This window comes from Engystomops pustulosus, chromosome 2, assembly GCF_040894005.1.
Source record: "Engystomops pustulosus chromosome 2, aEngPut4.maternal, whole genome shotgun sequence".
NCBI lineage: Eukaryota > Metazoa > Chordata > Amphibia > Anura > Leptodactylidae > Engystomops > Engystomops pustulosus.
The window spans coordinates 199,233,485-199,247,702 of NC_092412.1; the positions used below are offsets into that span (position 1 = coordinate 199,233,485).

General features: G+C 45.3%; 1 protein-coding gene across 1 annotated transcript in view; it reads left to right on the forward strand.

Moving 5' to 3' along the window:
* Positions 1-14,218, forward strand: part of OTC (ornithine transcarbamylase) — a 44,972-nt gene that overhangs the window by 19,114 nt on the left and 11,640 nt on the right. Inside the window, exons 4-6 of the mRNA XM_072137810.1 lie at positions 771-858; positions 3,291-3,444; positions 6,577-6,699. Of these exons, the coding sequence (XP_071993911.1) occupies positions 771-858; positions 3,291-3,444; positions 6,577-6,699 (365 nt within the window). The remainder of the gene's footprint in view (positions 1-770; positions 859-3,290; positions 3,445-6,576; positions 6,700-14,218) is intronic.

A 14,218-nucleotide genomic window follows, 5' to 3' on the forward strand; every position in this document is an offset into this window, starting at 1 on the left:
TGAAGAATAGTGTTCTTTCAATGTGTTCTTACAAGGAAAACATCTGGAAACATGTGTAATGTGTTATTCTTCACTGTACACACTGTTCTTCACTGTATTTTATTAATTTAATGTTCAATCTCGAGCCGGCGAGATACTCGTCCGAGCAACATGCCGGTCCGAGTATGCTAATACTCGACCGAGCAGTATACTCGGACGAGTATACTCACTTATCTCTAGACATGACTCTTTATAGTCCATGCAACAAATGAAGATAGCCAAGTTTTGTACTGTGTCCTTTCTGTAGACTTCAGATGCAGCAACAGTGTGATTGCTTGATAATCTGTTTTCTTGATAATCTAAGGGAATGTGTGCATAATGGCTATGGAAATTATGGAAATTAAGTGGTAAGTCCACAGCTATTACTTATGCATCAGAAACCAGATGAAATTGTTAGGTTTCTGATGTGTGCAATGCAGGGCCACGTCTGCCATGAGGCAAGATGAACATCTCACCTCAGGCTGCAGATGGCAGAGCCTTGAGGGGGGCCATGAATTGCCAAAAGTATGGACTTTTTAAATGCCGACAGGATCTTTTTTTCCTGTTGTTATAAAAACCACCATTTTTCCAAAAACTGGGTAATTATAATGTGCATGGAATAGATATGGAATAGGTTCCAATATGTAACCATCCCACTTGATTTATGTTCATGCTTTATCTGAGAAAAGAAAAAACTGCCATCTTTGCCTTTAGTTCTGAAAATAATTTTACATTCTACATTATATTTATAGGATTTGCTTTACTTGGAGGACATCCTTGTTTTCTCACCACGCAGGATATTCATTTGGGAGTCAATGAAAGCCTGAAGGACACAGCAAGGTCTCTTTCATGTTGTCTGTTCTTGAAAGATTTATCTGTTTGTAAGAGAGAAATGTAGTTTTGTACTAATACAAAACTACATTGTCAGTATTATATCTACGGAGCTGTGCTTCCAATTAAAAAAATGTCAGAAAAATAAAATTGCTACCACCAGGAAAATCTACTTAACTTACATGATTTAATGCATAATAAGTCTATGTAGCATAGATAAAACTATGACTTCCTAGGGGCAGTCACAACAACATGAAGGCTTATTATAGAAATCCTGGGTAGAATAAATCTGTTTTAGACTCTTCCAATAATAATTTAATACTAATAATATTTTAATACTAAAAGGCCCAATGTTATCAATAATAAAAACCTGTCAGTTCAATTTGGGACACCAAACCAAATACAGGTCCGTATAGACCTATGGTTTACGATCTCAAATTGACCAGTATGACAGCTGTCCATGACCTCAATTAAAAAAAAACAGATGTGAGTCAATGAAGCTGAAATAATTCCCCGACTTTATTACACATGTACTACATCACCCTCATGTGCAAAGGGGGGCAATGGGCAGGCCGGGAAGGCAAGGAGGTAAGTATAAATGTTTGATTTTTATGCACCCATGGAGAAAACTCATATAGAGTGATTTGGGTCACTAAAACACCCGTCCATAAGGATGTGTGGGTAGATTAGCTTCCGAAATTGCCATGAAAGGTTCCCTTTAAGTCTCATTATATTAACTATAATACACTATCCAATTATGCTGTCAGAATCAGGTAGGGTGGCGATAATTGACCCAAGCTACTTTTTGAGGGTTAAAAGTTGCAAAAAAAATATTACACAACTTTTTACCTCCAAAAATCCAACAGTGTACAAATGATAAATGCCCACCAAGTAAGTATGATGGTTATTTGGGTCTCTGTATATTTAATATAGCCCCTGTTATATGGTGTATATGTTTAATACAAGATCATTTCGAGAGGAAATTATTTTCAAAGACCCCAAATGTCAGGAGTATGTTATAACACATGTACACAAAAAGTCAAAAAGTTTTTTATTTTAATTAGTCATTGACCTTTCAAAAAACTTTGTATAAATCAAAAGTACAATGGAATAGAATTGGAAACTGTATAAAGTTAGTCTTGGACTTAAAGCGCACCTGTCACCAGGAATGTTATTTTTAGCTGGTGTCAGGTTCTAATAGTATATGCTATGCTGATTTTAAAAATGCCTTTGTCAGAATTCTGAATAATTTCAGTGCTTTATATAAGTTTAATCTACATTACCTGGCTTCCTGACAGCAGCATATGGTAAGTCCTGGGGGAAGGGAAGCTTCAGCCTGTGTGTGCCTGTGTCTCCTCATGTATTCTTCCTCCACACCATCCACCATATTCTACCTGATCAGTGCACATAACAGCATATGGTCAAGGGTAAGGACGCTGCATGAGTGTAGAGGAGAGTAGACTAACACAGGCTGCTGCTGTCCCCTCCATGGGAGCTCATCACATGCTGCTAGCAGATAGCCAGGTAATGTGAATTAAACTTACATAAACTACTGAATCGATTCAGAATTCTGACAAAAGCCTTTTTTAAATTCAGCATAGCGTACCGTATATACTCGAGTATAAGCCCACCCGCGTATAAGCCGAGACCCCTAATTTTACCACCAAAAACTGTGAAAACCTATTGAGTATAAGCCGAGAGTGGGAAATGCATTGGTCACAGCCTCCCAGTATATAGCCAGCCTGCCCCCTGTAGTATACGGCCCAACCTGCCCCCTGTAGTATACGGCCCAACCTGCCCCCTGTAGTATACAGCCCAGCGCAGCCTTCCCCCTGTAGTATGCAGCCCAGTCTGCCCCCGGCCGATGCATAATATGACGTCAGCAGCGGTGGCGTCATAGTATGCGCCTGCTAGGAGATAACATGGCCGTGCCCAGCCGGCTGTTACAGAAGATTGAAGAGGAGCCTCAGGGAAGAAAGAAGCAAGCCACGATGACATCGGGAGCCGTGCTGACCATCGGGGCCATCGGAGGGTGAGTATATAAGTTTAGTATTTTATTGACTCGTGTATAAGCCGAGGTGAGGTTTTTCAGCACATTTTTTGTGCTGAAAAATTTGGCTTATACACAAGTATATATACGGTAGGTTATTGCAACCTGTTACCAGCTAAAATTCCGAGTCCCTGTGTCAGGATTGCTTTAAGAACACCCAACTTGCAGATGGACTTCTCTGCCAGCTGGACTTCTCTGCCTTTGGTGAAGCTCTCTGGATGCTTATGGCTTCAGCGTAGGGGAAATATTATAATAGTTAGCCTCTGTTCAACAGCTCTTAGAATATTGAGAATTAGAGATAAAGCCTGATTGCTTTGTTCGAAGGTTAGGTACATTAAACAGATTTCATGAATAATTATTTTTACTTTTTCTAAAACTATTCTTCTTTTAGGGTTCTATCTGGCATGACAGATGCAGTTCTAGCTCGGGTTTACCACCAGTCAGACCTGGAATTGTTGGCTAAAGAAGCATCAATTCCAATAGTGAATGGATTATCTGACGACTACCATCCAATACAAATCCTAGCTGACTATCTTACTATTCAGGTTAGCCATTGCACATTCGCTTTCAATAAATAAACACTTTAAATTTGCCTATCAGACTCAGCCCTGGGAATTTCCTCTGAATAGTTAGTACGATCAGCGTGGACTGCATAAAAATCAGGCTTTTGCTCAGTGGGAGTTATGTTGCAGTTCTCTCCGTTGCTAAGCAATTCCATAGTGTGACTAATAACCACTGCAAGCACATCAATCCCTGCACATTGTGTCCTATAGGAGATAGGTTCCCAGGAATGAGGAACATTGTTCATTCGGACTGCATATCATTTGTATAAATTGCTTGGAGTCATACATTAAATTAAAGTGATTTCTCCGTGCCCAGACTGTTATGTGCTTCTATATTAAACAACTATATTTTATTACTGTAAGGATTATGATAGGTCATATACACAAACATATTATGGAGCATTTTTGTGTCTCCGTTTCTGTTTAAAGGGCTTTTAGTCATTAGTTCCATTAATAGAGCTCCTAGGACAGTGGTGGCGAACCTATGGCATGGGTGCTAGAAGTGGCACTCGGAGTACACTCTATGGGCACCCAGGCCATCACCCCAGCACAGAGTTTCCAGACTGGACTCTGGAAACCTCCTCCTGCAGTCCCTGGCTAGGATGTGCTGTGATTAGTGCTATTTTAAAGCTATACATCCTCAGCTGCCAGGGACTACAGGAGAAGCAAGGAGATGCAGACAAGGCTGCGTTATTATTGGAGCTCCTGCTCTGGGCCCCACAATTCTTCCTGTGCAGGGGCCCCTGGAAGGAAGCTACAATGATAATCTGAATCTCTGCTCTTTCTTTAACCTGTATTGGAGTCCCCAGGACACAGATGCAATTAAAAGCCGTGACAAAACAGGTAGCAACAGTAACTGTTTAAATTGCCATGTTGGCACTTTGCATTTAAAGTGGGTTTGGTCATAGTTTGAGCACTCGGTCTCAAAAAGGTTCGCCATCACTGACCTAGGACATACACAGCCTGTACATTACTCTACAGATATATTTGAATAATGGTGATAGCACTCAGAATTTCAGAGCTTTCTTTGGTAATTGCTAAACACCCACACTAATCAGCTGTTAGAAGAGATTGCAGAATTCATCTATTGTTGTGGCTTCTAGATTTGTACATTGTGCGGCGGCTGTTTTAAGTATTGCAGCTCAGCTCCATTCACTAAAATTGGACTCACCTACAAACACAGCCCCCTGCACTGCTCCGACAGACTGCACCAACTTTTTTTGGGGCACCTTTAACATAGGGAGTGTGACACTTTTCTGTTGGACTCTATGATAAATGTGTTGCGCGGAACGCCACTTTATTTTGCACCAGGTATAGTGCAGCCGTGACATGTGAAGCGGGCATTTCTTAAATACCTGTGCAAGCAGTTTGCACTAGAAAAAATGTGCAAAGTCCGACAGAAAACTGGTGCAGGGCCTTTAGAAAGTGTGGGCTACTGCACTGACTAGATGCAATGACATCAAACCAGCACTGTCCACCGTTGGGTAGCTATAGACTTATGATTTGGTTATTACCCATTATCATGTCACTAGGTGAGACATTGGCCCACACTTATTAAAAACAGTGCAAACTGCACTATGTGCAGTTTTCCTGTGGAGTGTCTGAAATGTGACACAGTGGGGCACATTTACTAAGAATAGTGCAAACTGCACTGTGTACAGTTTGCCTGTGTATAGTGCAGAGTGCTTCAGATTCAGGATTTATGGCGCACATTCGGCATGAATCTGGCACCCTATGCTGTGCCCCGACCACAATTCTGTTGGACTTAGCATGATATATGTGACGTACGGTCCGACTGAGCACCAGGACGCCCCTTTCCGTGCAAAACTGTCATGTGCGACAAAAATATGGCACAAGCACTTAAATACACGTGCAAGCAGTTTGCACTTAAAAGAACTTGCAAAGTCTGTCATAAAACTGGTGCACGACCCATAGTAAATGTACCGCATTCTTCATGGATCTAGTACCCCCTGCACAGCTTTAACATAGAGCATGCTGCACAATTCTGTCAGACACTACATGATAAATGTGGCACATGGTCCGACTGTGCACCAGAACGCCACTTTCGGTGTAGAATTTTGTGCCACATCGGGTTTAGTGCACACTAGGACACTTTATAAATGTGCAATAATAAATGGTGCCGGGGCTTTAAAAAATGTGGGCCATTAAGGTAGATGGAGCTTACTTATTTAAGGTAGCACTAAGGGCTCCTTGTACATAACTGTGTGCTTCACAGTGCTATAACCCAGGCCCAAGCAGGGAGGCTGCACTGCAAAACACCCAGCTTGGTCATGGTGAGGTGAGACAATTTGTGGTTACAGCACCGTGACCAGGTGTAATATACTTGTATGGGGGCCGTGATCTGGCTCCAATACAGTTGTTTGCATGGAGCCTTAAGCACAGTTTTCCTTTTCCCACCATTGAAAATTTATTTTAGTATTTCTTTCCCAGTCACCAGAGTGATTTAATAACTCCCCCATAACAATTCAAGTCCCAACCGTCAACAGTAAATAGAGCAGGTGAAGTCAAGGAGTAGGCGGGACTTGTAATCGTAACGCAGTGAATAAATGAAAACACGAGTTGCTCTGATTATGTAGCCAGAGCACCCTAGAATCATTTTTATAACTTTCTATTGAGTTGTATAGCGTTTTAATAAAAGTAGTCCGGAGAAGACTAATTCCTCAGCAACTGGTTTGTAGGACTAGTCTACCATCAGTAAGACTGATGGTAGATGTCCTTTAAGACTGCATTCACATTTTAAAGGGGCCTGTAAATTTCCATAAGCAGATATGGCAGCCCAATACCATGTATCTAACGTCAGAGATCCTAATTAGCATAGTCTCAGTGTAGTTACAGTGCTCAATATGCTAATTGGACTCTCACATCGGAAAATAATGGCTTTGATAACTCAGGAACGATGGGAGCTAGAGAGAAAATTCCATAGACATACATACCTATTAAATCATGCAAAGATTTGGAGTTAATGTGGAGGTAGGTACTAATTCTTCAGTAATGTATTTGAACCCCTTATTGATTGTACAGAATCATGGCATTAATGATGCTCTATAAATAAATAATGATATTACAAAAATATAATTACCATGTTCTACACAGGAACATTATGGCTATCTCAAAGGATTAACTATTTCTTGGATTGGTGATGGAAATAATGTTCTGCATTCAATAATGCTGAGTGCTGCAAAATTTGGAATGAATCTTCACATTGCAACTCCAAAGGTAAATATCGTACTGTCTTTAAATGGAACCCTAACTTTATCTATGTGTGATAGTGATTTGCAAAGCTTATGGAAAACTGCAAGATGTTTTACAGGTTCCCTTCCAGTTTTTAAACTGATCACCTACGTAAACGGTATAGATCTACCACCTGGACCCCGCATCCATTGTATAGCAACAGTGTCAGAGAACAGAAACCAAACTTCTGATCACTGCAATATAAGCTGAGCTGTAATACCCTGGTATTATCTACTATCTTATCTAATTCTGCCAGAGCCATATTAAAAGAGTAATCTATGATCAAAAACCATAATTTGATGAGCAGTAAAGGAGACTGTAAATTAAAAAGAAATTCTACTACTTCTAAAATTAGTTGGTTTTCCGTTCCATTACAGTACTGCGGCTCCCATCACTTGTGGTCTGTTTCTATACAGAGACTACAGAGATGACATTGCATTGATGGCACTTGAGTTGAGCTAGTGATGGCCTACAATGGTCATCAGGTAGTGACAGGAGCCATTGTAATCTAATGGAGCTTTTCTAGATAGGTAGAAGTTTCACTTTATTTTACATTGGTTTTACATTGGTTCGTTCTGTTACCACAAGTTTGGTTCTGTTATTGTATCTATACAGTAGGGTTGGTTCTGTTACCATATCTATAAGGTTAGCTTGGTTTTGTTACCATGTCTATAAAAGAAGCTTGGTTCTGTTGCTGTATCTTAGAGTAAACTTGGTTCTGTTACCATATCTATATGGTAAGCTTGTTTCTCTTATCATATGTGTAACTGAAACTTGGTACTTTGAGTTTGATCATGAGCAGTATAGCCTAATTCCATTAGGTCTTTATGGTAATATGTTTCGGGTAGAGATGAGCGAACACATTCATCCGAGCTTGATGCTCGTTCGAGCCAGGTCGAGAAAATGGCATCTCACGCCGTTTTGATTTTTGGCGGCCAGAAACAGAGCCAATCACAAGCCAGGAGACTCTGCACTCCACCCAGCATGATGTGGTACCATTACACGTCGATAGCAGTGGTTGGCTGGCCTGATCAGGTGACCCTGGAATAGACTAGCCCCTGCCCGCGCTGCTCGCATCATTTTCTGCCTGGATGCCGTTAAGGATAGAGCTGCTGCTGGTCAGGGATAGGATGTTCTAGTAGATTACTGTTAGGCAGGAGTGATTCTCCAAGAGCCCAACAGCCCATGATAGGGCTACATTAGTGTTTTTCAAAAGTTAAAGTGACAGTCACAGCACAAAATTATTTTGTGTGCTGTCAGTGTTGGTTAGAAACTAGCCATAGCCTTCATCTCCCGAGGTTGCTATGGCTAGCATGGCAAGGTCTGATTTCTTCTGCACGTTTTGTTCTATAAAACCAAAAACATTTTGGCATAATGGTGCGATTAAGCAGCCTCAGAGGCATCCATGCATGCTGCCCCTGCTGTTTCCTGTCCATTTCCGTGGTGTTTCCATCCTTTTCTGAGGTTTCCAGGTGTTTGGCCAAGCTTCCCTGTGCAGAGCCTTGGTCCCCTTGAAAAATGCTCAAGTCTACCATTGACTTCAATGTGGTTCGAGCATCGGAAAAAGTTTGACTCGAATAACGAGCACTCGAGCATTTTAGTGCTCGCTCATCTCTAGTTACGGGGAAATGTCACCACTAGAGATGAGCGAGCACTAAAATGCTCGGGTACTCGTTATTCGAGACGAACTTTTCCCGATGCTCGAGTGCTCGTCTCGAATAACGAGCCCCATTGAAGTCAATGGGAGACTCGAGCATTTTTCAAGGGGACCAAGGCTCTGCACAGGGAAGCTTGGCCAAACACCTGGGAACCTCAGAAAAGGATGGAAACACCACGGAAATGGACAGAAAACAGCAGGGGCAGCATGCATGGATGCCTCTGAGGCTGCTTAATCGCACCATTTTGCCAAAATTATGGGCAACAGCATGGCCATGACAGAGTGACAGAATGAAGCTAGATAGCATCTAAAACATCCAATAATTGACCCTGACACTATAGGGGACGGCATGCAGAGGCAGCGGCAGCAGCGGCAGGCTAGAGAGTGGCATGGCGACATACCCTAAATGGACTCAGGCTTCAAACCAATGCGTGGCAGAGAGGAACCAAAGGAGGTGAGCAAGAAGCGCTCAAATAATATCGGTACATGATAAAAGTTTGCCAGTATATTTTGTGGATTACACAGCAGGGTGGCGACAAAGTTAACATGGAAGCCATGAAAACAACCCAAAATTCTGCCTGATACAGCTCGTTTGATAAGGGGACCATGTATGGAGGCAGTGAACTAGTAGTAGATTAAAGGTGCTGCAGTTAAAACTATGTTAGTTGGATCTTGGCATGGAGCTTGCGCTCCGCTGCCAGGCGAGCTTTCGCCAATCCAAGCCCCTGTCTCTAGGCTACTCCCCAAACAGCACTTCTAAGAACCTTTTGTATAAGATCAAGTGTAGTAGCGTTCTTATAAGTTTGGGATATGGCGGGTGAGGGGAATGTAAACAGATGCGCAAGAAGCGCTGAAATAATATTGGTAAATGATAAAAGTTTGCCAGTATATTTTGTGGATTACACAGCAGGGTGGCGACAAAGTTAACAAGTTTGTTGTGGAAGCCATGAAAACAACCCAAAATTCTGCCTGACACAGCTCGTTTGATAAGGGGACCATGTATGGAGGCAGTGAACTAGTAGTAGATTAAAGGTGCTGCAGTTAAAACTATGTTAGTTGGATCTTGGCATGGAGCTGGCGCTCCGCTTCCAGGCGAGCTTTCGCCAATCCAAGCCCCTGTCTCTAGGCTACTCCCCAAACAGCACTTCTAAGAACCTTTTGTATAAGATCAAGTGTAGTAGCGTTCTTATAAGTTTGGGATATGGCGGGTGAGGGGAATGTAAACAGATGCGCAAGAAGCGCTGAAATAATATCGGTAAATGATAAAAGTTTGCCAGTATATTTTGTGGATTACACAGCAGGGTGGCGACAAAGTTAACAAGTTTGATGTGGAATGGCCTGTAATAGCTCTTGGGCGGTGTGCCTTTTATCGCCTAGGCTCAGCAGTTTGAGCACCGCCTGCTGTCGCTTAGCGACGGCACTGCTGCTGTGCCTAGAGCTACCGACTGATGGCGCCATGCCCACGGATGGTAATTCGGAGGAGGAGGAGGTGGAGGAGGGGTGGGAGGAGGAGGAGGTATAGTAGGCCTTTGAGACCTGGACCGAGGTAGGCCCCGCAATCCTCTGCGTCGGCAGTATATGACCAGCCCCAGGGTCAGACTCGTTCCCAGCCTGCACCAAGTTAAGTGTAGTAGCGTTCTTATAAGTTTGGGATATGGCGGGTGAGGGGAATGTAAACAGATGCGCAAGAAGCGCTGAAATAATATCTGTAAATGGTAAAAGTTTGCCAGTATATTTTGTGGATAACACAGCAGGGTGGCGACAAAGTTAACAACTTTGATGTGGAATCCATGAAAACAACCCAAATTTCTGCCTGACACACCTCGTTTGATAAGGGGACGATGTATGGAGGCAGCTATATGGACGACTTTTGGAGGTAGCAATGGAGACAACGTGTGGAGGCTGCTATGGAGACAATTTAATTTAGATAGTGCCTGTATGTGGCAGTCCAAAAAAGTTTTCAAACCAGAGGAGCAGGTAGGTGGCCCTCCAGAAAAATGAAATAGATTGAGTGCCTGTATGTGGCAGTCCAAAAAAGTTTTCAAACCAGAGGAGCAGGTAGGTGGCCCTCCAGAAAAATTGAATAGATTGAGTGCCTGTATGTGGCAGTCCAAAAAAGTTTTCAAACCAGAGGAGCAGGTAGGTGGCCCTCCAGAAAAATGAAATAGATTGAGTGCCTGTATGTGGCAGTCCAAAAAAGTTTTCAAACCAGAGGAGCAGGTAGGTGGCCCTCCAGAAAAATTGAATAGATTGAGTGCCTGTATGTGGCAGTCCAAAAAAGTTTTCAAACCAGAGGAGCAGGTAGGTGGCCCTCCAGAAAAATGAAATAGATTGAGTGCCTGTATGTGGCAGTCCAAAAAAGTTTTCAAACCAGAGGAGCAGGTAGGTGGCCTTCCAGAAAAATGAAATAGATTGAGTGCCTGTATGTGGCAGTCCAAAAAAGTTTTCAAACCAGAGGAGCAGGTAGGTGGCCCTCCAGAAAAATTGAATAGATTGAGTGCCTGTATGTGGCAGTCCAAAAAAGTTTTCAAACCAGAGGAGCAGGTAGGTGGCCTTCCAGAAAAATGAAATAGATTGAGTGCCTGTATGTGGCAGTCCAAAAAAGTTTTCAAACCAGAGGAGCAGGTAGGTGGCCCTCCAGAAAAATTGAATAGATTGAGTGCCTGTATGTGGCACTCCCAAAAATTGTTTAAAACAGAGGACCGGGTAGGTGGCCCTCCAGAAAAATTAAATGCATAAAGTACTATAGCTAGAGCCAGTGGGCCCTGTCAAAAAATAGCCAGTTTCCTCTGCTTTAGTGTACAAAGAGGAGGAGAAGGAGGAAAATGAGGAGGAGGAGGAGTGGATAAATTATTCAGGTTGAGCTTCCTTCACCTGGTGGAGATTGGAAATTATGAGAAATCCAGGCTTTATTCATCTTAATAAGCGTCAGCCTGTCAGCGCTGTCAGTCGACAGGCGTGTACGCTTATCGGTGATGATGCCACCAGCTGCACTGAAAACCCGCTCGGACAACACGCTAGCGGCAGGGCAGGCAAGAACCTCCAAGGCGTACAGCGCCAGTTTGTGCCACATGTCCAGCTTTGAAACCCAGTAGTTGTAGGGAGCTGTGTGATCATTTAGGACGATGGTATGGTCAGCTACGTACTCCCTCACCATCTTTCTGTAAAGATCAGCCCTACTCTGCCGAGACTGGGGACAGGTGACAGTGTCTTGCTGGGGTGACATAAAGCTGGCAAAAGCCTTGTAAAGCGTACCCTTGCCAGTGCTGGACAAGCTGCCTGCTCGCCTACTCTCCCTCGCTACTTGTCCCGCAGAACTACGCACTCTGCCGCTAGCGCTGTCAGAAGGGAAATAGTGTTTCAGCTTGTGCACCAGGGCCTGCTGGTATTCATGCATTCTCACACTCCTTTCCTCTCCAGGGATGAGAGTGGAAAGATTTTGCTTGTACGTGGGTCCAGGAGAGTGAACACCCAGTAATCGGTGCTGGAATAAATTCTTTGAACGCGAGGGTCACGGGATAGGCAGCCTAGCATGAAATCTGCCATATGCGCCAGAGTACCAACGCGTAAGAATTCACTCCCCTCACTGGCCTGACTGTCCATTTCCTCCTCCTCCAACTCCTCTTCTTCTGCCCATACACGCTGAACAGTGAAGGACTCAACAATGGTCCCCTCTTGTGTCTCGCCAACATTCTCCTCCTCTTCCTCCTCATCCTCCTCCACCTCCACCTCCTCCGATATGCGCTGAGAAACAGACCTAAGGGTGCTTTGGCTATCAACAAGGGAATCTTCTTCCCCCGTCTCTTGTGACGAGCGCAAAGCTTCCGACTTCATGCTGACCAGAGAGTTTTTCAACAGGCCAAGCAGCGGGATGGTGAGGCTGATGATGGCGGCATCGCCACTGACCATCTGTGTTGACTCCTCAAAGTTACTCAGCACCTGACAGATATCAGACATCCACGTCCACTCCTCATTGTAGACTTGAGGAAGCTGACTGACCTGACTACCAGTTCTGGTGGAAGTTGACATCTGGCAGTCTACAATCGCTCTGCGCTGCTGGTAAACTCTGGATAACATGGTTAATGTTGAATTCCACCTCGTGGGCACGTCGCACAACAGTCGGTGAGCGGGCAGTTGGAGGCGGCGCTGCGCTGCCCTGAGAGTGGCAGCATCTGTGCTGGACTTCCTGAAATGCGTACAGATGCGGCGCACCTTCGTGAGCAAATCAGACAGATTGGGGTATGTCTTGAGGAAACGCTGAACTATCAGATTTAACACATGGGCCAGGCATGGCACATGTGTCAGTCTGCCGAGTTGCAGAGCCACCACCAGGTTATGGCCGTTGTCACACACAACCATGCCTGGCTTCAGGTTCAGCGGTGCCAGCCACAGATCAGTCTGCGCCGTGATGCCCTGTAATAGTTCTTGGGCGGTGTGCCTTTTATCGCCTAGGCTCAGCAGTTTGAGCACCGCCTGCTGTCGCTTAGCGACGGCACTGCTGCTGTGCCTAGAGCTAGCGACTGATGGCGCCATGCCACGGATGGTAGTTCAGAGGAGGAGGTGGAGGAGGGGTGGGAGGAGGAGGAGGCATAGTAGGCCTGAAAGACCTGGACCGAGGTAGGCCCCGCAATCCTCGGCGTCGGCAGTATATGACCAGCCGCAGGGTCAGACTCGGTCCCAGCCTCCACCAAGTTAACCCAATGTGCCGTCAGCGATATATAGTGGCCCTGCCCGGCAGCACTCGTCCACGTGTCCGTGGTCAGGTGGACCTTGTCAGAAACGGCGTTGGTCAGGGCACGGATGATGTTGTCTGACACGTGCTGGTGCAGGGCTGGGACGGCACATCGGGAAAAGTAGTGGCGGCTGGGGACCGAATACCGAGGGGCGGCCGCCGCCATGAGGTTGCGAAAGGCCTCGGTCTCTACTAGCCTATAGGGCAGCATCTCCAGGCTAAGCAATCTGGAGATGTGGACATTAAGGGCTTGGGCGTGCGGGTGGGTTGCACTATTTTTCCGTTTCCGCTCCAGCGTCTGGGGTATGGAGAGCTGAACGCTGGTGGATGCTGTGGAGGATCGTGGAGGCGACGATGGGGTTTTTGTGCCAGGATCCTGGGCAGGGGGCTGACTATCAGCTGACACAGGGGAAGGAGCAGTGGTGTGCACGGCCGGAGGTGAACGGGCTTGGTGCCACTGAGTGGGGTGTTTAGCATTCATATGCCTGCGCATACTGGTGGTAGTTAAGCTAGTAGTGGTGGAACCCCTGCTGATCCTGGTTTGGCAAAGGTTGCACACCACAGTCCGTCGGTCATCCGGTGTTTCCTTAAAGAACCTCCAGACTTCTGAAAATCTAGCCCTCGCCGCGGGAGCCCTCGCCACGGGAGCTTCACTACGTGACACATTTGGCGTTGATGCACCTGCTCTGGCCCTGCCTCTCCGTCTGGCCCCACCACTGCCTCTTCCAACCTGTTCTGGTCGAGGACTCTCCTCCGTCTCAGAAGCACTGTGTTCACCCGGCCTCTCAACCCAGCTTGGGTCTGTCACCTCATCATCCTCCGATCCCTCAGTCTGCTCCCCCCTCGGACTTCCTGCCCTGACAACAACTTCACCACTGTCTGACAACCGTGTCTCCTCATCGTCGGACACCTCTTTACACACTTCTTCCACTACGTCAAGAAGGTCATCATCACCCACAGACTGCGACTGGTGGAAAACCTGGGCATCGGAAAATTGCTCAGCAGCAACCGGACAAGTGGTTTGTGACTGTGGGAAGGGTCCAGAAAACAGTTCCTCAGAGTATGCCGGTTCAAATGCCAAATTTTCATGGGAGGGGCCAGACTGGGGAGGAGGA